The following is a 26356-nucleotide window of genomic DNA, read 5'->3' as shown; positions in this document are numbered from 1 at the left end:
TTTTTTTAAGATATCTCGAAAAAACTGTTTTTTGTTTTCCGTCTGTTAAATTTGCGTTTTCAATTTATTTGTTTTAACCCCTAAAACGCTACGCTTTAGTAATAAAATTAGTTTCAGATGATTTGCAATTCATTTTTCTACAATTTAATGTCATTTAAGTTTTCCCTGCACTCTTAAATAATTTTTAATAATTAAATGTAACGATGACCCTATTGCAGGCTATCCATGCGAAATCGACCAAAGCATGTGGCGACCAAGTCGCCGATTTTGTTCAAACTTTTACCAGTTATAGGTCTATATGTGAAGTTTAATATGTGTAAAGGATTTTTTTTTTCATGTAATACAACAAAAGTTATGGAATATTTAATTTTTAATGTTTTTATTTTTCCGCGTTTTGCGCGTTTTCTGTTTTTCAGTTTAATTTCCTCAATTATCGTTATATATTCTTAAAAATTAGTTGAAAGTGAAATTGTAGTGTAAGAAACAAAGTTCACTTTTTAAAACTAAAAATTTAATTACAATTAAGTTTTTTTTAAAGATTTAAGTGTAAAATGGGCCCTTAAGTGTCATTCAGATTGCTAGAAACCTCCCTGGAATTTAAGAGATCCGATTATGCGGTATGAAAGTTGATATCGTTAACTATATTACTTGAAAGAATCGCCGAGGTTTTTTTTTAATTGATCATGCTGTGTCCATTCAAAGATTAGCCATTTTTAGGATTGTTTCGTCTTTTCTCGGCCATTTTTCCTCACCCCTTCTATCACTTTCCCCCTTTCCTTCCCCCTTTCCCCCGCCAAGGGCATAAAAGGGGGAAAGTGATAGAAGGGGTGAGGAAAAATGGCCGAGAAAAGACGAAACAATCCTAAAAATGGCTAATCTTTGAATGGACACAGCATGATCTACAGCATGATCCTCAGTCCTAAAATAGATGCAATAGAGTGTAGCAAGCGTTGGCAGCAGTGTTGTAGTTTAGTTTGGTCTCTCATATTGGTATTCAGAAGCATATGTGTAATAAGTTGAAGAAGCACACGTAGCGTTGTTGTAAACGGATTCAAAATTGCACAACGTATGCAGCTGTGGGATAATAACTAGCTGGAGAAAAGTACTAACGCATTATGTTGAAGCCTTGCGCATTGTGAACAACTTCGATATCAAAGAAATTCATCGACTTGGCCCATGTACTATAGTCGCAATTGTTTACGTAATTGGCTGCGGCGTAATGGCTGATTTAACTGATTGAGTTCATCTCTGCGCTTCTGTTTTACACCTGCTCTGAGGGACAAGATTCTCATGCATTCCGTCGATATAGCCAGCATGTGGCTATATTTGACTGGTGGTATTCGGCATTCTCACCCTACCTTCTATCCTCCTAGAGGCACGTCAGAAATTTGCATTTCATTTTGGCTAAGCGGAAATATAAAAACAGAATTCGTAGCACTAGTAGTCAAAGTTCTGGTTGCGCATTACGATTTAATTTAACTAGCCTAGATATCCTACTCTGAAAATTATTGGACAGGAGTATCGAAATCAAACCCCTTTTTTTTTTTATTAGGTTTTGCGTTTTCTTACAATTTATCATTTTTTGCTGCTGTCTGTTGCCGTGTATTAGGATGACGATTAGGAGTTGACCCACGTGACGCAATTGAGCACCCTACCTCTTGAACTCGATGTCACTCGATGTATAAAAGGCGAGGAATACCTTCAGTTGAGTATCCATTCACACACCATGGCTCAACACATCCAGAACAAGCTCCAGAAATTTTTTTCGGTAAATACTATAATTATAAACGAATTCTTTAGTTTTGAAGATTCTGTTTTCAATTGCGTTTCTTTCGAAGCCTTGACCGGCAGATATTATAATGTGGTCATTTAAACTGTCATTTTTTCCCTTTTAGATGGCGATGGTGTTATTTTTGATCGATTTCAGCAAAACGAATGGGGGGAGTGTAGCTGTGGATTCGAAGGAGTCGAACTCAGAGACGGGCAGTAATTCGATTTCTGACAACGGTGGAATCGTCGAAGGGAAACTGGATTCTCGCATCAGTGGTTCGATAAAATTTCCTGCTTCTTTCTTATTGTTTCATTCTGGTGTCACTGAATCGCGGGCCGACGTATCAATTTCATTTGACGTTTCTTAAAGATGGCATTCAATATTCCGGCAAGAGTTATGGAGGATACAATACTGGCTATGCTGTTCCATCAAAACCCAGTTCAAATTACGGATCTGCCTATTCCGCATCTGCTTATTCTGGAACAGGAAACTACGGCAGCGGTTCATCTTACGCCATGCCGGCTAGTAATTACGGAGCCGGGACGAACGGAGCTTACAATACGGGAACTTCTTACGGATCTGCCTATAATGCAGCTAACCAGGGACTCTACGCTACATCTTATGGATCTGGAAGTTATGGTGCAGGATCTTCTTACACAGGCCCATCTTACGGCGTTACACCTTCTTACGGCGTTACACCTTCTTACGGCGTTACACCTTCTTCTTACGGCGTTACACCTTCTTCTTACGGCGTTACACCTTCTTCTTACGGCGTTACACCTTCTTCTTACGGCGTCCCTTCTTCTTACGGCGTCCCTTCTTCTTACGGCGTCCCTTCTTCTTACGGCGTCCCTTCTTCTTACGGCGTCCCTTCTTCTTACGGCGTCCCTTCTTCTTACGGAAGCAGCCCTGCCTATGGATACGGATCAGGCTCCTCCTACAACGTTCCAGCCTATGGTGCACCTTCAGCATATGGCAACAACGCAGGATCCTCATACGGCAACTATGGTGTCTTTCCTCATTCCGCCTATGGTAACAACATGAACCTGCCCGGCTCTTCCTACGGAAACGGCTACAGTGGATTGAATTACGGATCCGGAAGTTACGGTATGAAAGCTGGATTGTATGGTGGAGTTGGTTATGGCGTTACATCGCCCCCCTACTCGCCATACGCCGGTCAAATGGGTTCATCTTCGCCGTACGGTGGAAACTACGGTAGCAATTCCTACGGTGGAATCATGAACGGAGCCTCCGGTGTCGGACAGGGAGTCATTGCCTATTCAAACGTGAATGGTGGATACAATAGGAATATTTTTGGCTACGGCAACAATGCAGTATACTGAAACGCTCCACGAATGTTTATTTCTTTCAGCTCAAAAGTATTGTTTGTTATTAATGTATAAATTCACATAAAACAGATTTTCATCTAAAAAAATTTGATTTATTTGCTGTGTGTCTTCTGTCATAAATATTAGACTTGAAATTGTTGTTCTTATTTGTTTGCATCTTCGTTTTATTGGTGATACATTGGGTATGTGGACGTCGATTAAGGTATCAGTTATACACCTTTACTTTTATGGAATAAAATAAAAGTTTGGAAGAACAGCTCCTTTAGAGAAGAGGGTCACTCTGATGTCTCATACGAAACAGGTTCTTCGTTTAATCTTGGCAGGTTCAATGATAACAGCAAGAAAGGGTTGATATTTTTGTGACGATGACTGCTGCTGGTTGTTAGTGTACCTCGCCATTTTTGGGCTTAGCGTAATAGTTTTGGCTGGTTGTCTTCAATTTGCTAATTATTCCACAGTCTACAACAGACGAACGGTGACATGTGCTGCTCTAGTTTCGTCGTTAGTCATACTACCGGGTACCGTGTATGTTATTTTAATTTATAATATTTGGTCATACATACAGAGGTTAGCCATCGGCTAATAAATCAGGACTCGATGATACTTAAAGTGAGCCGGACGTGCAGGACGCTGCCCAACCGGACAGGATTAGTGATGGTAAGAAACCGTTCTCAAACTACAGGGGTACAGCAGTACGGCAAACTGCCAGGTATATTACGTTCAACTAGACAGAAATTCCATTGAAGTAAGGTGATTTTCGAAAGGGCTGTCTACTCCAAATGCTTTTGGACAAATTTGCTTACAAGTTTTTTTTGTTTTTTTTTTTTTTATCTTCTGAAGCATTAACAATGCACAGGTTCCAAAAGTTTTTATTGATTCCTTGCAAAGTATCCCTGTGAAGGTTTAAGTTTCGGTATTAGTGTTCTGGTGATTTGCCAGGCTTAAAATTCTAGGTTTTTTCTGCAAGACACATTTGATACAAAGATTGTTGCAAGAAATGGATTTTACTGCGGTGTAAAAGAATTGTGCCGTGACCAGGATTCGAACCTGGGTTACTACGGATCTACGAATCCCCACAACGTAGGGTCCTAACCACTAGACGATCACGGCTTACGATGTACTTTTTCATCTATGATCAGTGGCAAAGACCAAGTAACGAAGAAAAAAAAACAAAAATACGAGGAATTAACTGCTTGTTGCACATCATGTGTAATGTAGTTTCCACTCATGGCTGAAGAACCAGCTGCTTTTACTACTCTTTTGTAAACATTTTCTGATTCGAATACAACAATAAATGTAAATTATCAAATACAATAACATTGGGATGTTGAATTAACTTGAGCAGAATTAGAACATCGCGAAAGAAAGCAAAAACAAGTTTCAAGCTCATCGTAACACTTATAATAATTAAAGCAATTGAACTAATTAAAGTTGTTGTTTTTTTTAAATTCAGAAACAGCATTTTGTTGTTTTCTCCACTCCTTAGTAATGTCACGCGAGAAATCTCATATCGCTTAGACTTGAAATTTAAACAATAGTAGGAGGATCCAGCTCCATACGCAAAACTGTTTTCAAGAGCGGAAATGACGTCATGAGACGGTAAAGTATTAGAGAACCAACGCCATAACCCTCTGGTCAGTAAAGCAGTGCCATTCTTGGTGGCTTCATCGCTCGTGAGCTAGTAAGTGGTAAGATAACTAATAATCCATTACTACCAGAAACAAATTACAGACATTACATCATTCGCATTTAAGATGTATTAGAAAACAGCAATATAATGGAACAATATAAGCAAACGTTTCGGATTAACACGTACACCCAAATGCGTTGATTCATTTTCTGGTTTTGTTTGAGAATGGTCCGCCAACGGTGTCATTGTGGATCATCTAAGGAGATGAGGTTGTCGTTGGGGTAGTTAACTGCCTTCAAATCATCTCATATAATAATGAAAATAAGTTGTACTGTCTTTAAATGCTCGAGTTGCAACCCAATACTTGGCTTAATAATCTTGCGGAGCTGATTTTGTTTTCCCCCAAACTGAATTGTGGCCCTCAGAAGGGCCTTTAATTGCTGGTTTTGTTTTGAGAAATCTATCTTTCACCACGAATTCGGCGGGCTAGTTGGATATCTCTGGGCATGATGGTCACTCGGCGGGCATGAGTAGCACATAAATTGGTGTCTTCGAAAAGACCCACCAAGAACGCCTCACTAGCCTCGTGCAAAGCAGCGAGAGCTGCGCTCTGGAACGCCAAATTTAGCTTAAATTCTTTGGCGATATCACGAACAAGACGTTGGAATGGCAGTTTAGGGATAAGAAGCCTTGTCGAATTTTGATAACGTCGGATATTTGTCATGGCAACAGCACCAGGACGATAGAGACGACGTAGTCCCCTTCCATACTGCTGAGTTTGCGTAGGACGTTCGTTAGACGTTCGAGAATGTTGCCGTGTAGTGCTCTTTCGGGCTGTTATCTTGTTCATCACCTGATTTCTGGTTAAGGTGCCACCTGTCGATTTTCGAGCTGTTCGCCTGTTATTATCCATAATCAAATGCCTACAACATGCGAATTTAAAAAAGGAACGAGATTGACCAAGGAAGAGGCAATGCATCAAATTTGTATGGGACTTTACCGACGTTGAAGAATGTTATTTTTTGCGTCTTGTGATTGGTAGTGAATGCCGTCCAATGAAAGTCGGTTGTGTAGTGGATTTTCGATGATTAAACAACAGCACAATTAGCCCTGTTCACATTCACAAGAAAATAGCGATCTTTCTGCGATGCTCGCTAGCGGCGCTGCTTGTGACAAAAAAGAACATTATTGTCAATTTATGCAATGATTCGTTCTATCGTAGAGGTGTACGAAACGCCACTGATCCACTTTTTAACAGACAAATTCTGTTATCTGGTTCACCATTTATTTGGGGAAATTTACAAAGAACCTGCAACGCCATCAGGTGACAATCAATATTCAAACAAATTAGACACCACCCCTTAAGCACTCCCTGCATCCTTGGCTCCTCCTCCGTCACGTTGGGCAGTAGATGACTAGTTGTTTTTCACCCAAAAATAGGGTCAGTAGGGGAACGAAGCGGCTGTTGCGCTTTGGTACGCCACACAGCTGAGGTGGCATCCATGACGCACGAGAGTGTTATTCATCCCAAGTATACTTAACAATTACAACATTTGCTAGGTGTACTTGGACTCAACAACAACTTCCTGCGTCAAGGACACCACCATAGCGGTGTGGTATGAAAGCCCAACAGCCGCTTCGGTTTCACTCCCTACTGACCCCATTTTTGAGTGAAAGACATCTATTTCTATTGAATTTCAAAAGAAGGTATATTAGAAATTACGTGATTCTGGTACATAAGTCGAAGGTGAATGTTTCATGAAAGCCATATTTTATGGATGTAGAAAGCGGTGTTATCGCCTTTATCAACGTACAGATAAATTACGGAGTGACACAGTGACAGGTTCCTAAAGCGACAATCCATAAAAGTCTGTCTGACTGGACAGCCACAGGTGTCTTATCTTTAGCTTCATTGCGTTGTATGTCGCATACCCTCCTTGGGCAAAAATACTGTATTAGTTGTATTTACTTTTTTAAATCATTAAAACTTAGTATTGTACAGGGAAAGAGTTATACAGAATGTTAAAGTCGGATCAACCCAAAATTGGTAGATCAAAGAGAGCCAAAGGATTGGGGCGATGGAATGAAGACAAAGACAAGTATTGTAACAATACAAAAAGTTACAACAATTTTGTGTATAAAACTATGTTTCTGTCAAAAGGATGTTAAAAAAGTGGAACAAAATTTTCAAGGACCAGTTTAAAAATTTTCCAGATGTATGGATGCTTACAGTATCAAAAGAATGTCCCCACTCAAATGAATGGGAAAATTCATTAGAAGAGAGGCTAAGCATGGCCTGCAAGTGCAAGGTAAACAATTGTTAGATGCTCTTTAAACTGTGTTTACAACACTGTTTCATCAATTAGGACTGTGGCCACGTTTGGGTAACAGATACTGGTGTTGTTTGTTTTTTCTACTCATTTGTGAACTCTGCAGGTTCTGGAAATGAAGAAAATGTAATTGTTTGGGTAAAACCAGAGTTATGTCCCAACAAGGCAAGTTGTGGTTCCCTCAAGGTATGATTTTAAAAGTTATATTTTCACATCTGCTTGATTGCTTTGCTGTATCACTTGCAGACTGTTCTTTTTTCAAATTCCTAGATACCATTAATAGACGTTTACCAAGACGAAGTGGAGGCCGTAGTCTCCTACCTGAGGATGCAAATTGGGTGGTTGTTTTACGGATGTCAATACACAGAGAACGACGAGATTTCCATCGAAAACCGAAGAAAACTTCGCGGGGAGAGATCGAAGAAGGGAGGACAAAATAAGGCTTTAGGAAATAAAGAGTGTGGGATACTTGAGGCCGCTGCAGTAGAAGAAAATGTCGCTTCCTGGGATCAATCACCCCCCGTCAAACTAGATGTTCATGTGAAACCGCGAAATCTTAAACCGAACAAGCTGCCAGCAAAACAACCTATTGAAATTAAACGTTCCACAAAATTGAAAAACCGATGGGATAAAACTCCAGAGAAGTAAGATATTTTATACTATTGGACGTTTAGTCATGTAGTATATTTCTTCTACCACAGAATCAAAGCCGAATGGGAGCTAAGTTTTCATAGCAAGTTCGATCGCTTTACCAACAAGAATCCCTCGGATAAGTGGATTATGAGCCTGGAGAAGGTCACCAAGAATCATCCTCTTAGACGAGAAAAGAGATGGGAACATTTCCTCGGAGAAAAAGTGGAGGCGGGATTTATGTGCCCGGTAAACAATGGCCCAATATTACCTCCATCATAATTTGTAAGCGTATTTTCTCCTTTCTCTCTCTCACTTACTTATCACCTATTCAGAAATGCCAATACGTTTGGGAATCGAAAAGGGGTTGGGTAAGCTTCTGGATTTGGCAGAACCCACGTAATAGCGAGGGAATACGTATCGGCGAGGTAGCTGTTCATGTGCTGGGTCAAAAGTGTTTGAATTGCCCCGGCACTCCAAATGTATGTCATCATCTCTCGTTCGGGGCGTTGAAAACAAAAATAGTAATTGTTTGTTGTTAACAGGATAAGGGGTACCATACAGGAGACTTGCAGCCGGACGAGATTGATGTGGTTTTGGATTTTTTGTATATGGAGATTGACCACTTTTTTTACAATAACTATTCATATACTGGCCAAGACGAAGTAGCGATAGAGGAGAGAAGGATGAAAACTCCTGTGAATTATTTCGGTAGAGCGGAACATAAAAAAGAGCTATGTCAGCCTTGTCAACAAAAAGTTTGTAAGAAAAAAGTATACGCTGCTTATCCAGGTCCAGTTGTGTCCACACCAGGGCACGTGTTTTAAATGTACGGTTGCGACCTCCAATAACGGTACCTTTACCAAGAATAAAAATGTTATTACTGTTGAAACTGGGTTGCCTTCAAGTGACAAGAAAACAGCGGACATATTTATGTGAATCACGGATCATCAAAGGTTGAGCATCGCCACGGTGTGTCGAAGGTTTGTTGATCGATTCCCATCGGAGAAGACAATCTATAATAATGGTTCACTTAAATTAATTTATTGTGGACTGTCTGAACAGTGAAAAATTAATTCAAGTTAAACCACATTAAAATATTTTTCCATGTGTAAATGAGTTGTCTTTAAGGGACAAGGAAAAATTGGGGAAAGGTTGAGCATGAGCCTCCATTGACTGTGTGCCACCAACCTTGAGAGACCGTTCCCTTTGCTTACCTCAAATAACCACCATTACAACCACTATTACATTGTTTTCTTAACATCTCCTTTGACTGTATTCCAACAAATTTCAGAGACCATTCCCTTCTGCATCCCTCAAACAACCACCATTACTTTGCATTCATAACAGCCCCATTGAATGTGTTTCACTACCCTTCAGAGACCGTTTCCTTTTGCATCCCTCAAAAAAGCCCCAATTCTTTTTGTTTTCACCAGCTCCTTTGAATGCGTTTCAACAACTTTTAGAGACCGTTCCCTTTTGAATCCCTCAAACAAGCCCCAATTCTTTGGGTTTTCCATAGCTCCATTGACTGCTTTCCAACACGATTGAGAGATCGTTTCCTTTTGCATCCCTCAAACAACCACCTATTCTTTGTGTTTTCATCAGCTGCATTGACTGGTTTCCAACACTCTTAAGAGACCGTTCCCTTTTGCATCCCTTGAAACAAGCACCACTGCATTTTGTTCTCAACAGCTCCACTGACTGTGTTTCAACAATTTTAAGACACTGTTTCCTTATGCAGCCCTCAAACAACCACCATTACATTGTATTCATAACAGCTCCCTTGACTGTGTTTCACAACTCTTCAGAGACCGTTCCCTTTTGCATCCCTAAAAACAAGCACCAATTCATTGTATTCCCACCAGCTCTATTGACTGCGTTCCAACACATTTGAGAGACCATTACCTTTTGCTCCCACATACAACCACTAATTCAAGGGGTTCTCAACAGCCCCTTTGACTGTGTTCCACCACATTTGAGAGACCGTTCCCTTTTCCATCCCTCAAACAACCACCAATTCTTTGTCCTCAACAGCTTAATTGACTGCGTTTCAACACTATTGAGATACCGTTCCTTTTTGTATCCCTCAAACAACAAACAATTCTTTGGGTTCTCAACAGCCCCATTGGTTGCGTTCCAGTACTTTTCAGAGACCGTTCTTAAATGCATCCCTCAAACAACCACCAATTCATTGTGTTTTTCACAGCACCATTGACTGTGTTCCACCACTATTCAGAGACTGTTCCCTTTGTATCCCTCAAACAAGCCCTAATTCATGGTGTTATCACCAGCTCCATTGACTGCGTTCCAACACCCTTAAGAGACCGTTCCCTTTTGCATCACTTAAACAAGTACCAATTTATTGTGTTTTCTGGACAGCTACTGACTGCGTTCCAACACCATTGAGAGAACGTTCCCTTTGCACCCCTCAACCAACCACCAATTCATTGTGTTCTTGACAGCTCCTTTCACTGCGTTCCAACAACCTTTAGAGACTGTTCCCTTTTGCATCCCTCAAACAACCACTATTTCATTGTATTCTTGACAGCTCCAACTGACTGCGTTCCAACACCCTTCAGAGACTATTCCCTTTGGAACCCCCAAACAACCACCAATTCATTGGATTCGATACCTGGGTTTAAAATAAAATAACTAAAATAAATAACCATGCACCAAAATTGGTGGCATGGTTATTTATTTTAGTTATTTTATTTTAACCACATTTTGACTCACAACATGTTTTATTTGATTCAACGATTGGAACAGCAGGCATATTTTATCAATACGTTGCGTTTACTCTGATGGAGTTCAGACGAGAAGGAGCACTCAGATCTGGGTCTTTAGTGTAACTACCTGGTGAAGGAGAAAGAGGAGGAGTTGCTGGATCAGATGGAGGCGCTAAAGTGGTATAGCCTTGTGTAACAGATGGAGAACGGTGGTTTTGGGATGGCGGTGCTGGAGCGGCATAGCTTGGCATTGCTGCTGGAGAACGAGTGGCAGTGGCTGAATAGGATGAAGGTGCCGGGGCAGCATAACTTGGCAGGGGTGACGGAGCACCATGCCAGTTGGCTGGTTGGTTGGGAACCATGCCAGGGGGCTCTTCTGTAGCAATTCTTGGCGGCACGGTGGTGATTACACGTTCTTCTAGGTTTAAACTTTCCACAACTTTACCAGAACTGGTCAGTATGTTGTTAACACAGAAAGTGCCACAAGGCGCTGTTGCATTTTGTTCTCCGTGGGACCAAAAGGTTTTGTAGATGAGTAACCCCAGTATCACTGTCAATACTACCAAAAGTATGGAGCAAATGGTGGTCCATGGGTTCTTTTTTACTATACTCCAGTCCAAAGACCTCAGCCAATCGAGGAAATACATAATCTTTCCAAATTTTCCTGAGGGTTTAGGATCTGTGGAAATTGTTCGACCTTCTGGAGAAGTGGTCCCGTTAGTTTCAGGTGTCCCGACATCCCAAGGGGTAGGTGGTGTAGCAGGTTGCACATCTTCCCATACGTCTCGGGCTTCGTGATTTATAATGTTGTTCTCTATCTTTATCACATATGTTCTCCGATCTGGTATAAAAAACTGACCAGAAATGTTTTGAACATGAATTGGCATTTCGTAGTCCATTTTCTAATGCTTCAGAGATGAACGAGTGAGATTCAAAAGCCAAGATCGGAGAACATATGTGATTAACAACATTATAAGGGTAGGTGGTGGAGCAGGTTGCACATCTTCCAATATTTCTCGGCCTTCGTGATTTATAATGTTGTTAATCACATATGTTCTCCGATCTTGGCTTTTGAATCTCACTCGTTCATCTCTGAAGCATTAGAAAATGGACTACGAAATGCCAATTCATGTTCAAAACATTTCTGGTCAGTTTTTTATACCAGATCGGAGAACATATGTGATAAAGATAGAGAACAACATTATAAATCACGAAGCCCGAGACGTATGGGAAGATGTGCAACCTGCTACACCACCTACCCCTTGGGATGTCGGGACACCTGAAACTAACGGGACCACTTCTCCAGAAGGTCGAACAATTTCCACAGATCCTAAACCCTCAGGAAAATTTGGAAAGATTATGTATTTCCTCGATTGGCTGAGGTCTTTGGACTGGAGTATAGTAAAAAAGAACCCATGGACCACCATTTGCTCCATACTTTTGGTAGTATTGACAGTGATACTGGGGTTACTCATCTACAAAACCTTTTGGTCCCACGGAGAACAAAATGCAACAGCGCCTTGTGGCACTTTCCGTGTTAACAACATACTGACCAGTTCTGGTAAAGTTGTGGAAAGTTTAAACCTAGAAGAACGTGTAATCACCACCGTGCCGCCAAGAATTGCTACAGAAGAGCCCCCTGGCATGGTTCCCAACCAACCAGCCAACTGGCATGGTGCTCCGTCACCCCTGCCAAGTTATGCTGCCCCGGCACCTTCATCCTATTCAGCCACTGCCACTCGTTCTCCAGCAGCAATGCCAAGCTATGCCGCTCCAGCACCGCCATCCAAAAATCACCGTTCTCCAGCTGTTACACAAGGCTATACCACTTTAGCGCCTCCATCTGATCCAGCAACTCCTCCTCTTTCTCCTTCACCAGGTAGTTACACTAAAGACCCAGATCTGAGTGCTCCTTCTCGTCTGAACTCCATCAGAGTAAACGCAACGTATTGATAAAATATGCCTGCTGTTCCAATCGTTGAATCAAATAAAACATGTTGTGAGTCAAAATGTGGTTAAAATAAAATAACTAAAATAAATAACCATGCCACCAATTTTGGTGCATGGTTATTTATTTTAGTTATTTTATTTTAAACCCAGGTATCGAATCCAATGAATTGGTGGTTGTTTGGGGGTTCCAAAGGGAATAGTCTCTAAAGGGTGTTGGAACGCAGTCAGTTGGAGCTGTCAAGACTACAATGAAATAGTGGTTGTTTGAGGAATGCAAAAGGGAACAGTCTCTCAAGGTTGTTGGAACGCAGTCAAAGGAGCTGTATGAAGAACACAATGAATTGGTGGTTGGTTGAGGGGTGCAAAAGGGAACGTTCTCTCAATGGTGTTGGAACGCAGTCAGTAGCTGTCCAGAAAACACAATAAATTATAGATTTTGATAAATTAGAATTTTGAGCAAAAATATTGCTCAAAATTTCCTTATTGGAGAAGTAAACTGCTTCGGCATTTTTCAGGTAGGTCGGTGCAGTTTAGCGGTCTCAAAATTTCCTTATTGGAGAAGTAAACTGCTTCGGCATTTTTCAGGTAGGTCGGTGCAGTTTAGCGGGTCTAAGTTAACCCTCATCTCCCAGTAATACGTGAAATTTAAATAATTTTTTCGGGGAAACTATAGGACAAAAATTAATAAATTTTATATAAATGGATAGCTCTTCATAAGGGCTATCTATTTCTTTATAATTTATGAAAAAATATTCATACACTAAAAAGTTTCAAAAACAATGAAAATTATTACTTAAGTCTATAGGATCGAGTATATCTCTAGAGCGCAAAAATAACAAAAAAGTTCTTGTCCAAAATTTTTTTGTTTATGAAAATTGTCTTAACTATTTTACAGGAATGGATAGCTCTTATCAAGAGCTATCCATTTCTGTAAAAGTTATTAATTTTGGTCTTATAGTTTTCCCGCAAAAAATTATTTAAATATTAAGTATTATTCGGGGGTGGGGATACCCGGGTAAGGATACCCGCTAAACCGCACCGACCTACCGGAAAAATGGCAAATCGGGTTACTCTTCCAATAAGTAGTTTTTAAGCAATATTTTTGTAGAAATGGACAGATCTTATCCAGATATATCCATTCCTGTAAGTTTTTTTAGTTTTGGACTAATAGTTTCCCCGATCATTACAAGATCGGGTTTTGGAACCGCCAACCCAAGGCCCATGGGATGACAATTTACACTAATTTAAGAAAACACACCTGTAATTAATTCATTCTATTACATAAAATGAAAAAAACAATTAATGTAAGTAAAAGTATTGTATTTGTAAAACTTAATAAAGAACAAACAATAAATGTAAATAATAAAAATACACGAAAGAAACAAACAAATCAAAGCGGCAGCCTCACGGAAAACCACACTGTGTACATCAGGAAAATGTGGGAGCGGAAAGCAGAAAGACATAGAAGGATGTAAGGGTGAAGAGAGCCAATCAGAGGGCCGGGATAGTCCCTCTGGGATGAAGCGGTGACGGTCTCGCGGAGAACAAGTTGCATTGAGCTGCCTATCTCTTGCTGCAAATTGAGGCCAGGGACCTGAACCCTACCAGGAGTTTTCATGTTTTGCCTGACAGGGTTCAGCTCCCTGAACGAGATGGAGTTGTGCGGGGGTGTTGGTGTTCACTCCACGCACAGGCTCATTTGCCAGATGGCGCTCGCACCAGGCGGAAAATTACTCTTACGCTCCGCCCTAAAATCCTCGTTTTTTCGGATAGTGGCCGATAGTGTTCCCGCAATAGTTTCTGTGAGGGAAAATAGCCATAGTGGTGCAACCAGGGGTCTATGACTCTGGATATTTTAATTGAAAATTTATTCGTTATTCGAATATTATTCGTATTCGCGAATAAAACGTCCTTTTTATTCGTTATTCGTATTCGTTTGTACTGCTTATTCGTATTCGTTTACAAAACGAATCAAGTTTTTCCTTATTCGACAGAACACTGGTGAACACTAATGGTAAGTAAGAACTGAAATATATGTTAAGTGCCAGTTAAATAAAGCTTTTTAAAATAATGTTTTTGTTCTTGAACTTCTTAATTTGATTGTTGCTTGGATGTATGATTAAAGCAAATGGAATCATACTAAATACGATTGCGTACTTTGCCCAATATAATTAATTGAGTAACGAATGCTCAACCATTGTGCAATAAACCCTTGCTGAGTTTTAGGTTTTCTAATTAGCCCAATGAAATTTGCTCAAAGGTAACTACAATAATTACTGAAACAGACGTAAAAAGATCTAAATCGATAATATTATAGTTGTTTCGTGAAATAGAATTTTCCTTCCTCGGACTAATTGTTGGCAGCTTAGCTTTAAAATTACCTTTGATTTCTAATCATCACGCCGATTCTGCTCAAAAGGATTAAGAACAAGATTAATTTTCTCTGAAGTATATGGTTTCTTCAGGTCAAATGCCTACTTGAAACATTCGCGTATAAACTGCACTATTATTGAGCAACGCATAGACCTATAAAGATTTTACAGCTGTTGTGCGTATATAAATTCTATACCAAATAAACCAATGCGTTAGACACGCACGACGCCTAAATCGGACGAGTACTAGGCCGTTTATCGTGGCGTTGGTCAGGTATGAACTAAACCGACGCCGCCCATGGTTGAAAAGCACCTGACGCAGGCTTCGAAACCTTTGGATAGAAAAAAAGCAAGTAAAAAGTCATTCAAAAACATTTTCAAAAGAAAATCACCTTTCGAATCAGATCGTCTTCGCAGGCCATGCGGATGCGTTCGGACGTAGCCGGCGAGTTTATAGTGAAATTGCCAGTGATACCAGCTTCAGTCCTAGCCGAGTGGATGGCGTCTTTAATCGCAAAAAAGACACTGGATGCTAGAAACAAAGGCGGCTCTCCAACCGCCTGCAAAAAATGAAAAAATCAATAAAATAACAAGAAATAGCTACATCAAAGTTAAATTCATACTTTGGAAGAGTAAACAGCGTGCGGATTAGGACATCCCCGTAAAAGAGAAACATTAAACTCTTCGGGAATGTCATCAGCTGACGGTATCTTGTAATTGGATGGTCCGCGAGTAATGACCTGGCCGTTACTCGGTGAGAAAAGTGGTTCTTCTAGAGTGAACAAGCCTAGCCCTTGAACGAATCCACCTTCGACTTGGCCTAGTTTGAAATATAAATATGAAATGTAATATGTATAGCTATTGGAAATAAATGGACTATTAATTGGGTTATAAAGAACGAAGGTCCGAAAAGCATTCAACCACGAGGATTAAAGAAAAAAGAAAAGTCCATTCGTAGTACACGTGAAACAAAAATTGAATTTACCCAATAAGAGAAAAAACAATATTTCTGTAAGTAAAACACCTAAACTATATATTGTTCTAGTTTACCTATATCAATGGCTGGGTTCAAGCTTTCTCCAAGATCCATTACAATGTCCGTCCTCAATACTCTGTGGTTGCCCGTCAGACAATCCACTTCGACAACGGAGCAAGCCGCACCGAAGGTAAAGTAGCGGAACGGAGTTCCTTTGTTGGTTACAAAGTCATAACCAATGTCTGGAGTTCTGTAGAAATTCAATAAAGAATTATTAAAGTCGGTGATCTAAGGAAACAGTAATATTCAACATGTTTTTACTTGTAAAAGCCTGTTGTTGACAGACTGATTCTCTGAAAATAGGCATCCTGGATCCACTGTTGCCAAGTTCCTTCAGGATTTGCTTTGCGAATGGGCGCCAATCGATCCATCAGAATTTGGCAGGCATTCTACAATTTTTTGAAATTGTAAGGAAAATCCTAAAATTCAAGAATAAACAAATTAAGTAAAGTGAATTTACGTACGAGGACGGCCATTCCGTTGAGGTCTGATCCAGCGCTGGCTGCGGTCGGCGACGTGTTAGGGACTTTATCTGTCGACGTCTCCGATATGAATATCAAATCGACAGGAATATTAAGCGATCGGCTTGCCACTTGGAGCATTTTCGTATGCAATCCTTGACCCATTTCCGTTCCACCGTGAGTCAACAGCACCGATCCGTCTTTGTAAACGTGCACTAAAGCTCCGGCTTGATTCAAAAAGAGCGCCGTGAAAGCGATGCCGAACTTGGTGGGAATCAGAGCCATTCCACGCTTCTTGAACCGATGGGTTCGATTGAAATTGTCTATTTCCTTTCGGCGTTGGTCCATGCGAGCTAGCGCCTGGCATTCACTCCAGCAGCGATCCAGCGTGCAGTACTCTAGCCGTTGATTGTAATGAGTTTCGTCGCCCTCTCTGTACAAGTTGAGCGATCGTACAGCCAAAGGATCCATGTTGAGGTACGTGGCTACGTCAGTCATTACGTTTTCGATAACGGCCATTCCTTGCGGTCCGCCGAAACCACGGAAGGCCGTATTAGAAGGTAAATTCGTCCGGCAGACGATACCGTGACAGCGTAAATTATCGATTTGATAGGCGTTGTCGATGTGGAAGACGGCGCGTTCCATGATGCCGCGAGAAAGATCCATCGTGTTACCTCCGTTGGAGAAGAGTTGGACGTCTAGTGCGGTTATTTTACCCGTTGAATCAAATCCGACTTTGTAACGAGCCATGAACGGATGGCGTGTTCCAGTGATCATCATGTCTTCGTCACGATCCAGCATGCAGCGAACAGGCCTTTGAAGTCGGAAAGAGGCCACGGCTGCCGGAGCGGCCAGCATAGCAGAACGGGTTTCTTTACCACCAAATCCACCGCCCATCCGTTTAACTCGGCAGACGACGCGATTGGCCGGTAAGCCTAAAACTTCTGCGACGACTTGTTGCACTTCAGACGGATTTTGTGTCGAACACGTGACGTCCAATTCTCCGTCTTCACCTTTAGGTACTACCAAAACGGCCTGCGTTTCCAGGTAAAAATGTTCTTGACCGGCCATTTGGAACGTTCCTTCCAAGACGTGCTGGGTATTGGGCAGAGCGGCATCCACATTTCCTTTGATTATCTGGCGGGTATGACCTTCATAGAAAGAATTATTGTCAATGGCGTCTTGAATGGTGATAATGGTTGGGCCGGCTGATGGGCGGTATGTTACTTTAACGAGACGGCTGGCCCTCTGGGCCAGCGCTAAATTGTCAGCCACTACGCAAGCGATCACCTGACCGCAACAGGTGACTCTTTCCGACGCAAATACTTCCTCGTCATGGATAATGGGTCCGAAGATATTTCGACCTGGGTCGATATCCTTGGCGGAGAAGAAGCCATGGACGCCTTCTAGCGCCAAAGCGGCAGACGGGTCAATCGAATCGATCTCTGCATTGGCCTGATTGCTCAAGACGAGGGCCATGTGGAGCTCACCGGCGACTGGTGGTAAATCATCGCAGTAGAGGGCTTCACCCGTTACATGTTTCTCCCCTGCTACGTGAGCCAATGGTCGACCTACTGGATCTAAATCTGGCTGGTCTTTAGGCACCAGTTCAAACAACTGAGCGGATTTGAATCGCCCGCGTTCGATATCTAGTTCAGCGCCAGACAGTTTCTCCGCGATGAAGCTGGTCACGATGTTCCGTGCGATCAAATCTCTCAGAACGTAGAGATGAAATTTGAAGAAGAAGCTGAGGCAAAGCGACTGGCGATAGGAACTCATTCCACCCGGTGCGGAAGGCGACAACGGCAAATCTTCCAGCAAAAAGCGGCAAACATCTTCCACTAAAGAATCTTCTTCCCAGCAACGACCAGCCAGTTTTTCCATTGTTCCAATAGCCATAACAGTAGTGGGTGCCATGCCACCAAAAGCCATGGAAATCTCCTGAATTTTGCTGGATTCAGGATGGAAAAGAACCCGGAAGGCACCGTTAACGATGGCTATATCATCCTCTCTGCGACGTGACTGTTTGTATCCATTAACATACTCGTCCGGCTTCGTGCGTGGAACAGCAATTTTCAACAGGATTTCATCTGGCTGGACAACATTACGCCGATAGCCAGTGAAGAAATGTTGATCCATCTTAACGTAGCGGATGCCTTTTGTTTGGCTCTGTAACGTAAGCATGCATCCGGCTGCCATGAAGAGCGGATTCAGATCCGAAATGGGGCTGCCCGTCATGATATTCCCTGCGATGGCCGCTACGTTGCGAATCTGTTTACCCGCAAACCAATGAAGCATTTGACTCAAAGCTGAAAAGAATCGCGTCGATTCTTGGGGCTCTTTTTTGACTTCATGTTCCAGCATTTCTTTGAACGTCGACAGAGTGACGGCCCCGCCGAATAGCAGGGCATCTTCAGTCCGTTCCACAGCCAGCGTTTCGGTAATCATGACTGGACTGATTAGAACGGGATAATCGCAATGTTTGAATTTCATTTCCAAAGCCACTTCGGTGTTGCCCACCACAACTTTAGCGTGAGGAAACTCGGATTTCAGCTTAAGCAGTTGTCCCAATTTGACTGGTCGGTACCACGTGACGCGCTCTCCCTTGATGACTAAATATTGCTTGTCCAATTCATCCGAAAGCTGAAGAGCCGGCGGGAAGATGGGCTCTTGCTTTTCAGAGTATGATTCTTCGAAAGCAGAAGGATTGGTCAGGGTTGTGCTAACAGGTCTTTGAATCGTTTCACCGTTCCCATTCGCATGACCATTGACGACATCCCCATTACTTTGGTTGATCGGGTCCATGCAGCAGCCATTGCCGTTTGCCTGACCACCGCAACACCCGTCCCTTGTTAAAGTACGGCATCCTTCTAAAATTGGCCTGTATCCAGTACAGCGACAGAGGTTACCTTTGAAAAATGAATTCATATATGATCAGCGAGCTTCTTTTAATATTTTATGGTGTGCGTAAACGATTCTAAGGTCGTTCTGCACACAACCAAAAATGTAGTAGACTTCTTATTTTATGGCAGTTGCCGATGGCAGATCATATATTTTGGGTTTTTTTTTTTTTTTTACCTTGGAAACCTTCTTCCACTTCCGCCATAGAGGGCAACTCTGTCTTGTTACTCCTGAGCAACGTATACATGGACATGACGAAGCCTGGGGTGCAAAAGCCGCACTGAGAACCATGAGCTTTGGCTAGACGTTCTTGGACGGCATGCAGGCGCCTCTTGTGTTGTTTTCGCTGGCCTTCCACATCGCCTGGTTGGCCGATACCTTCCACCGTGGTGACAGCCAAGCCGTGCACGGCGCATATCGGGGTCAAGCAAGCGTTGACAGCGTAGTGCCTTGGTTTTAGAAATATAATTTTAGAATATAACATTATTCCCGTACTTTGATTCTTTCTTTATTGTTACATAATCGTTTCGGTTGTTCGGTCGTAACGAGAGATCATGACAGTGCAGGCTCCACATCCTCCTTCACCGCAGCCAAGCTTCGTTCCAGTCAGTCGTACTACATGACATCCAGTTCAAAGTAAATTTTTGAAAGTGAAATTCTTATTTAACTAGAATAATTGTTGTTCTACGTTACACTGATTGCGCAGGTAGAACAGGAGGGTCCATTCAGGTTGCGCCGTGTCCTCCACCACCTTTTACGTAACAAATTGTGGGCGTTATTTTAGGAAACATTTACACTTTGTGACTTCAATTTAAAATTCCTCTGTTTACCTTGCTACCGTTCACGTAAAACACTAGTCTCGACACTGCTTCATCCATAGTTGCCTCGATTTCTCGGCTGAAGCGCAACTGTTGTGACGTATCACCAAGCAAGTGCAGAGCCAAGTGAATGCACAGTGTCTGCTGTTCCAAGTCTGCCCTGCTCTTCTGCGTTGATAAATGCACAGCCACGAGTAACCCCTGCGGGCTGTTTTTATACGATGGGAATGCCGATAAGAAGGCAGAGAAAATTTAATGGATGCCTCAGGCAGCCAATGAAACAAGTTTTTTTAAAGCGCCAAGTTCTCGATACCATTTTCGTAAAAAAATGGAACGAATGAATATCTCGTTTAAATGAAATCGTTGCTATGCGTAATAAGGCAACCCTGGAACAAAGCGCAGTTATTCGCGGGGGAAAATTGACAGGCTTCTTTCGGCAAATATCTTGTCTCGGCTCCGCTAATAAGGGCGGAAGTTATAAATTGGCTCAATTCAGTTAGTTTATAAGGTATATAAAAATATATACGAAATCAATGGTGATCATGACGCTAAGTATAGGTACCCGCGATGCAATTTATGATAGTTCATTGCATTCTTCATTGGAAAATAAAGTTAAGACAAGTTCGGGGGAGGGCTTATCCGATGTGCTTTTGCTGTGGCCTTACAATCGATTTGATGTGCAGATTCTTCAGGTGCTATCTGGGAACCCATTGCTGGAAGAGCAATGGGCTAAACAGAAACAGAATTAATGCACCCAAAATAATTTCTTAGTGCAATTGCTGTGTAAGCTAATAAAATACATTTGACTACTAAAGGTGAGCAGTACAACATACATGACTTTACTTTCTATCATCAGACTTAATTCTGAGAGGTTCTAAAGAAAAACAGTTAATAAGGTTTACTTTTGTTCAACTTTGAGCAGTACTTACAATATATATAGAAATGATAAATTGCTAGCTTTGTAGACCATTGGCACTGTCTCGTTTAAGAATAGTGCATAATAAATGTTGTAGCACCTAAATTATTAGGGGATGGAAGACGATCATTAGTAATATTAGAGAGATGCACAGGCTTTTTCTGTTCGCTCTGTTGGCTTTACCATGCTGATAGACTTTGTAGTATACTTTGTGCAAAATTAGTTTAGAAGCTCATTTTGGATTAGCCATTGGTTTAACACAGAAAGATACTTTATCCTTAAAAGAGAGCAACAAATTATTATACAATCATAACCAGGAAAACCGAGTGGGCGGTCTGAAATTTAGAATGAGAAAAGAAATTAATACCAGTTCATACTGATGTACCTAAAATACAACTGGCATGCCTCTATGACAATGCAACAGGTGGCTGTCTAAAGTGATAAAATATAGAATCAATTAGTAGCACCTAGACATTGCCATGGTGTCACAGAGGCATTTTGCATGAAACAAATGCATTGAGAAATTTCCAAGGAGGCATAGCTGAGAACCATTTTTGAACCCAAATAATGATGTGTGAGTAATAACCGTGATAACCAATGGTTATGGTTTTCCTTTTTCCACATCCTCTTCCCGCTAATTGGCTTAGATACCAAAACTTGGGATGAACCGCGTTCACGTTTGCATAAAAAGGGTTCAGCAACTCAACAAACAGATTCTTCCTTCCATAATATAATATATCATACATCATAGTCAAAAAGTTGATCATAGATTCAATTTCCATGATTTAATTAATTTGGACATGATCGTTTATTTGTTTTTAGGTCCTTTGCGTCACCTTTTTATGCATTTCACCATAAATGAGTAAATAGTTAATAATTTAAACACTAATTATTTAACGAGCTGTTACCTTTTTTTGGATAGGTATCGAGATTTTGGATTATAGAAAATAAAAATGAATAAAGAAATTTATAAGGATCTAAAAGGATGCGTCAACACTATTTTTGTTGACTTGTTCGGCGACCAGGAGGCTGCAGTTCGTCTTGGTGGTCAAGTTTTCTGTAATCGATGAATGTCAAGATGCCAAGAATAAAAGCTTCGATTAACGTCAATGATGCGTCAATTGCTGTCGAGTAAATGACAAAATAATTTAGTCATTATGATAATTATGATTTACTAAGTAAAAATCACGAACTTTTTTGAAGAACTATTCTGGATGTGAGCGGTGGGATACACGGGATGACTCCACTATTTCATTAAATTCAATTTAGGCAAAAAGGTTTATCAGTTTTGGTTTTCATTTGATTTAAAAAAAGTAAAAGTGAATACCTGACGCTCAAGAGGACCAAAACAAAATTTTGTAGTTTCATCAATGCGATTCCCAGTCCGACCAGTTGGGCTTTATACTAAAAATTATGGTTTCACGTTAGCGAATAGCTGTGTGTACAAATTCGTTAAAATCTAAATATACCTGAAAGTTAATTGCCACCAGTTGAGGTGCAAAAGAGCGGGTAATGATGTTAAACGCCCACATGGCCAGGCAAAAGCAAACAATGTTCAAGACGTTCAAAAAAATGAAAACGCCATCAGGACCCTACATAAAATACAGTTGTATAATCGAACTCACGCAATACTGAAACATCTTTCAAGCCAATACCTTGTCTCGGCGAATCACTTCAGCTTCAGTTAAGAGAACAATCAATACAATTATGGCTAATTGAACCAGAGGCATTTGATAGACGAGTGATTTGAAGACACGCAGTCTTTTCCTGTTATTCAAAACCAACGGCTCGCTAATAGTTAGCTAATTATTCACATATGTTTTATGGACTATAATACTTTGTATAGTCGAGTTGACGAATACAGAGTCCAAGGCAGCAGCACGGTGGAAGGCAGAATGTCATGGGTGTGTTGGATTGCAACAGGTCTTCCAGCGCAGCTGATTGGCCACCTTTGAAGTTCAACGTTAAATCCACGAAGTGCATCATTATAAATGGCATAAAACTGTCATAATGAACAGAGAGAAATTAAAATTGGCAGTTTTACTTTATTTGTTAAACACGTCATCATTGCGCAATGTAGTGTGTACATTTGTTTGACGGTATCGCAGAGATTTCCGGCCCGCGGAATCAATAACGTCATCAATGCCAAGAAAGAAATAATCTGGATAAAAAGAGGAAACCATGGTTATTTACATATCACGGTTAACGAACTTCAAAAACGAATACCAATGGGAAGGAGGTAACCCAGCATAAAAGAAGTCGGCGATGCGGTGGACTATGTCGTATGAAGCTGGCAACGTTTAGAATGAAGAGAGCAACAAGTATCAAAGTGGTCACTGCAAACGTGATTGTGGCGATCCAACCATAATAACCGAGCGCTATTGATGAATCAACCGTAAAGCAATGTAAATCAATCATGAAAAGCTAAAAGAAAGAAAAAGAAATTGATACCTTCCAAATGTTGTTGTACGCTAGGGGGTCGAGTACTAAAAGTCAACATGCTGCAGTTGTCCTCCATGGTGTCAACGTGTTATTTGAGCCAAATATCACCAATGTAGGGTGGAACAAAAATAGAAAGACGTTGCCGCATCAACGAACTGGCAAGGAATGAATACTCGGCTGGGAGTCGAACCATAAAGAGCGTCGATAGATAGAAAGTGGTATCCCTCTGTATGCGTTATTTACCTTGACGTTCCTTTTTCTGGATAAACCAAAACATATATTAAGTCCCGGTCACGAGTGGACTGACCATCATTAAAACCCTTACCAGTAAATGCAAACGTTCGAAAGCGCGCGTAAATGCGGACAAACAAAAGTCTACAAATCAAGCCGTCATCACAATTTTTATTTATTTTTATTTAAAGAAAGTTATTTACTTTACATAGCATAAAGTCATGCCTGTTGACATTAGTCATAGTCATTTCACAGTGGAACATACAGCTGAAAAGAGCAATCACTGCTTTTGAAAGGGACCGCGGCCGTGAGAGTGCCACTCCACAAGGCGACGTGGTGGACATTCGCTTTCCCTTGCCCCAAAAGCCAAAACAAATACTAGTCATGCCTATTTCAATTTATTTAAACTGTTTAGAAGCTATCCGGTTTACGCAAGAATTTAGTGCTATTCACTTTCTCCATTGAATACGTTTTACTCTGGATGCAAGATTGTACAAGCAGTTGTGGCCGAGTGGTTAAGGCGATAGACTTGAAATCTATTCCTCTCTGAGGGCGTAGGTTCGAACCCTACCAACTGCGAAGATGCTTTTGCCAATTTTTTACCTAAAATATAAGTTTTTTTAAATCAAAGATTACAGTTCACTATTTCATCTACATTATTTTTCTTTTTCACGCGTTACGAAAAAATTAACGCCATTTGAAAATTTAAAGTGACAAAAAACTACCAGCTGCCACCGACAGAAGTACAGCATATCAGACCATTATAAGACACCCACGTTTTAGTTTGCCAGAAATATTTCATTGTATGTAAGAAGTATTTAAAGGTTTGTTTACGATAGTCGAAAATTATTATCATATACAGTATTTAAACCCAAATAACGCACTGTTGTAAGTAGTCATTTTTGCCAAGCTTAACACACACTGTAAGAAATTCCGTCGATTACATTTACAGGAGGAATATTCCTAACATCACGTATGGGTTGCTTTATTATCACAGCGGGAGGAGGGGCAAGTAGGTGACGCTCAAAGGACGGCGTGTCTAGCATGTCTCCTTTAGAAGGGCGTTTCATCTCGGTGATGTCACTCACCTGGTATACCAGGTAAAAGAAGATACCGAAAAGAAGTGATTCCAATAGGGACAAGGCAGCGTCAATAGCTAGCATTAATTTAAAGTATTAGTCAACTAGGCTCTTTTAGCTTCCTTTGTAATTGTAACCTACTTTTTCTCATGATGGACGGTGAGATGTAAGGAATGATGCATGGAATGACATTGGCGAAATAGAGAATACCGAGGATAAAGTTTTGCATCTTCAGGATGACGACAAAAGCGCTCAGCACTTTAGTTCGTAACTATACGACAAATAAACCCAAAATTAAAGCTAATAATTTGGCAAAGATTTTCAATGCAATTAAACTATATAACTAACTATATATCTCTTCCATTTGGTCCTCAGCATCGGGCTCAGAGCGGCATTCAAAATATTAAAGCCCCAAATTCCAAACATAAACGCTAAAATATTCAATAAGGCGAAGAATTGAAATAATTTGTCCGATGTCTATAACAGATTAAAACTTGTCAATCCCAAGGAAGTCGATAAAATTTAAGACAATACTTTTTTCTCGAGAAAATCCGCGTGATCCAGTACGTTCATTATTATAATTAAAACAAATTGCAAGACAGGCGCTTGGTAGACCAATCCTTTAACTATACGAAGTCTTATCCTGTGAAACGAAAAGGTAATTACGATTCAACCAATAGAAGAAAATCACTTAAAAAAAATATATACTTACTTGGTGAAAGTGAGATCATGGACGCAAATTCCAAAGAAACAACAAGGCGGTTGACACAAGGAAAAGGGGGCATGAACCTCGACCACCTCGTTAAGGACCCCCTCTTCGCCTCCTTGTATCAACAAAGCCAAATCGACAAAATGCATCAAGACGAAAGGTAAATACCTGCGTTAAAATGTCGTCATTAGAAATTTTGTTCAAGATTGAGAATGACTCGCTTGATAAATACACTTGTTTGACGGTGTCGCAAATATCACTGGCCCTGGGAATAAGAAAGATAAAGAGAGACAATATTGAGACCACCATGGGCATAGAAGTAATCCAGCAGAGCAGTCTTCTTCTGCGTGCTGGACTCTTCTTGATATTAGTAAAAACATTGATGATGAAAAGGACAATCAACAGCACTGTACTAATTCCGCCGGCGATTCCCACGCCCATGGCAAACTTCCCTAAAGCTGTTCAAAACAGGAATATCAAAGATTAGATTATCGAGCGACACAGTTACGCCATCCGATAAATTCAAGACGGGATATTCTCACCTTTTATTTGTTGGCCTATATTCGGGGGTGTAACGTTATTGTACTGAAAATAGCTGCAATTGTAGGAGTAATCCATTTTGGTTTGCATTTTTGTTCTTTTTCGGTAATTAAATTTCAGGAATCCAGTGCACCACGTCTATATCCAAAAGGCAGTGAAGGTGAAGTGAAAAACGTACATAAAGGCTTCGCGTGAGTTTATCGACAGAGGTGAGATACGCAACTGCACCGATGACTGATTGGGCACTTTCCTTCCATCTGGACTTTATATACAGGCATGTAGAACGACAGTCCCGCTGTTTGTGATATCTCCCCGTGCTTATGTTTCTCGTGCACGTGACATCTTCATTTTTTTTCTTGTCCTCACTTTTTGTCGTTGCCCAATAATACTATCTTGAAATCGTTAAAGGTGTTGAGAAAGAATTATCCTTTAAATAGAGAAAAAGTTAATTATAAATCTGGA

The 26356-nt window shown here is 40.9% G+C and overlaps 5 protein-coding genes, 1 long non-coding RNA gene and 2 other non-coding genes across 13 annotated transcripts; 4 read left to right on the top strand and 4 right to left on the bottom strand.

Annotated features, from left to right (window-relative positions):
• The first annotated feature begins 1638 nt into the window (after positions 1 to 1638).
• LOC123475430 (prisilkin-39-like) lies at positions 1639 to 3266 on the top strand. Its single transcript, XM_045178053.1, has 3 exons — positions 1639 to 1768; positions 1896 to 2046; positions 2141 to 3266. Exons 1-3 carry the CDS (start codon positions 1727 to 1729, stop codon positions 3112 to 3114), a joined length of 1167 nt encoding a protein of 388 aa, XP_045033988.1. The 5' UTR covers positions 1639 to 1726; the 3' UTR covers positions 3115 to 3266.
• Positions 3267 to 4146: 880 nt separating this feature from the next.
• Positions 4147 to 4230, bottom strand: Trnah-gug. The gene is given in 2 exon segments: positions 4147 to 4181; positions 4194 to 4230. It is a non-coding gene; the product is annotated as a tRNA-His (tRNA).
• Positions 4231 to 5526: 1296 nt separating this feature from the next.
• On the top strand, positions 5527 to 8602 carry LOC116929444. 6 transcript variants are annotated; one of them, XM_032936692.2, is made up of 9 exons: positions 6225 to 6457; positions 6535 to 6642; positions 6753 to 6849; positions 6912 to 7059; positions 7117 to 7266; positions 7351 to 7724; positions 7782 to 7959; positions 8046 to 8192; positions 8256 to 8602. In XM_032936692.2, the coding sequence occupies exons 3-9, from the start codon at positions 6770 to 6772 to the stop codon at positions 8535 to 8537; spliced, it is 1359 nt and encodes a 452-aa protein (XP_032792583.2). In that variant the 5' UTR covers positions 6225 to 6457; positions 6535 to 6642; positions 6753 to 6769; the 3' UTR covers positions 8538 to 8602. The 6 variants fall into 6 exon arrangements, with proteins under 6 accessions (XP_032792579.2, XP_032792584.2, XP_032792583.2 ...); XM_045178051.1 differs by having other exon boundaries at positions 6535 to 6669; XM_032936691.2 differs by having other exon boundaries at positions 6535 to 6669; positions 6743 to 6849.
• A 6273-nt stretch (positions 8603 to 14875) lies between these two features.
• On the bottom strand, positions 14876 to 20126 carry LOC116935997 (xanthine dehydrogenase). The gene is made up of 10 exons (XM_045178049.1): positions 19990 to 20126; positions 19853 to 19910; positions 19678 to 19774; positions 19337 to 19608; positions 16262 to 19167; positions 16059 to 16186; positions 15812 to 15987; positions 15385 to 15581; positions 15154 to 15321; positions 14876 to 15093 (listed from the first exon to the last, which is right to left on the bottom strand). The coding sequence occupies exons 1-10, from the start codon at positions 20035 to 20037 to the stop codon at positions 15043 to 15045; spliced, it is 4101 nt and encodes a 1366-aa protein (XP_045033984.1). The 5' UTR covers positions 20038 to 20126; the 3' UTR covers positions 14876 to 15042.
• Positions 20127 to 20650: 524 nt separating this feature from the next.
• Positions 20651 to 22003, top strand: LOC116935299. The gene is made up of 3 exons (XR_004401218.2): positions 20651 to 20792; positions 21716 to 21755; positions 21816 to 22003. It is a non-coding gene; the product is annotated as an uncharacterized LOC116935299 (long non-coding RNA).
• LOC116929886 (organic solute transporter subunit alpha) lies at positions 21683 to 23522 on the bottom strand. Its single transcript, XM_032937237.2, has 9 exons — positions 23345 to 23522; positions 23120 to 23271; positions 22981 to 23054; positions 22731 to 22895; positions 22549 to 22660; positions 22363 to 22485; positions 22221 to 22297; positions 22087 to 22139; positions 21683 to 22017 (listed from the first exon to the last, which is right to left on the bottom strand). Exons 1-9 carry the CDS (start codon positions 23409 to 23411, stop codon positions 21890 to 21892), a joined length of 951 nt encoding a protein of 316 aa, XP_032793128.2. The 5' UTR covers positions 23412 to 23522; the 3' UTR covers positions 21683 to 21889.
• Positions 23523 to 23723: 201 nt separating this feature from the next.
• Positions 23724 to 26328, bottom strand: LOC116935994 (organic solute transporter alpha-like protein 2). Its single transcript, XM_045178048.1, has 7 exons — positions 25897 to 26328; positions 25587 to 25812; positions 25358 to 25522; positions 25180 to 25288; positions 24994 to 25122; positions 24787 to 24916; positions 23724 to 24722 (listed from the first exon to the last, which is right to left on the bottom strand). Exons 1-7 carry the CDS (start codon positions 25982 to 25984, stop codon positions 24478 to 24480), a joined length of 1092 nt encoding a protein of 363 aa, XP_045033983.1. The 5' UTR covers positions 25985 to 26328; the 3' UTR covers positions 23724 to 24477.
• Positions 24064 to 24145, top strand: Trnas-uga. The gene has a single exon. It is a non-coding gene; the product is annotated as a tRNA-Ser (tRNA).
• Positions 26329 to 26356: the final 28 nt, after the last annotated feature.

This window comes from Daphnia magna, linkage group LG8, assembly GCF_020631705.1.
Source record: "Daphnia magna isolate NIES linkage group LG8, ASM2063170v1.1, whole genome shotgun sequence".
Lineage (NCBI taxonomy): Eukaryota > Metazoa > Arthropoda > Branchiopoda > Diplostraca > Daphniidae > Daphnia > Daphnia magna.
Note: the sequence above shows the minus strand (reverse complement) of the source record. Positions and strands in the feature narration are given on the sequence as shown.

Coding starts and splice junctions, on each gene's coding strand:
- LOC116935994 (XM_045178048.1), bottom strand. CDS start 25,984: ATGCAAACCAAAATGGATTACTCCTACAATTGCAGCTATTTTCAGTAC. Junction 25,289..25,357: donor CATGATCTCACTTTCACCAA/GTAAGTATATAT, acceptor TTCGTTTCACAG/GATAAGACTTCGTATAGTTA. Junction 24,723..24,786: donor ACCGTCCATCATGAGAAAAA/GTAGGTTACAAT, acceptor AATTAATGCTAG/CTATTGACGCTGCCTTGTCC.
- LOC116935997 (XM_045178049.1), bottom strand. CDS start 20,037: ATGGATGAAGCAGTGTCGAGACTAGTGTTTTACGTGAACGGTAGCAAG. Junction 19,168..19,336: donor AGTGGAAGAAGGTTTCCAAG/GTAAAAAAAAAA, acceptor CATTTTTCAAAG/GTAACCTCTGTCGCTGTACT. Junction 16,187..16,261: donor TCAACGGAATGGCCGTCCTC/GTACGTAAATTC, acceptor AAAAAATTGTAG/AATGCCTGCCAAATTCTGAT.
- LOC116929886 (XM_032937237.2), bottom strand. CDS start 23,411: ATGGAGGACAACTGCAGCATGTTGACTTTTAGTACTCGACCCCCTAGC. Junction 22,896..22,980: donor TGCGATACCGTCAAACAAAT/GTACACACTACA, acceptor TCATTATGACAG/TTTTATGCCATTTATAATGA. Junction 22,018..22,086: donor CAGAATAGTTCTTCAAAAAA/GTTCGTGATTTT, acceptor TTTACTCGACAG/CAATTGACGCATCATTGACG.
- LOC123475430 (XM_045178053.1), top strand. CDS start 1,727: ATGGCTCAACACATCCAGAACAAGCTCCAGAAATTTTTTTCG. Junction 1,769..1,895: donor AGCTCCAGAAATTTTTTTCG/GTAAATACTATA, acceptor TTTCCCTTTTAG/ATGGCGATGGTGTTATTTTT. Junction 2,047..2,140: donor ACTGGATTCTCGCATCAGTG/GTTCGATAAAAT, acceptor CGTTTCTTAAAG/ATGGCATTCAATATTCCGGC.
- LOC116929444 (XM_032936688.2), top strand. CDS start 5,954: ATGATTCGTTCTATCGTAGAGGTGTACGAAACGCCACTGATCCACTTT. Junction 6,850..6,911: donor TGGAATGAAGACAAAGACAA/GTATTGTAACAA, acceptor TTCTGTCAAAAG/GATGTTAAAAAAGTGGAACA. Junction 7,725..7,781: donor TGGGATAAAACTCCAGAGAA/GTAAGATATTTT, acceptor CTTCTACCACAG/AATCAAAGCCGAATGGGAGC.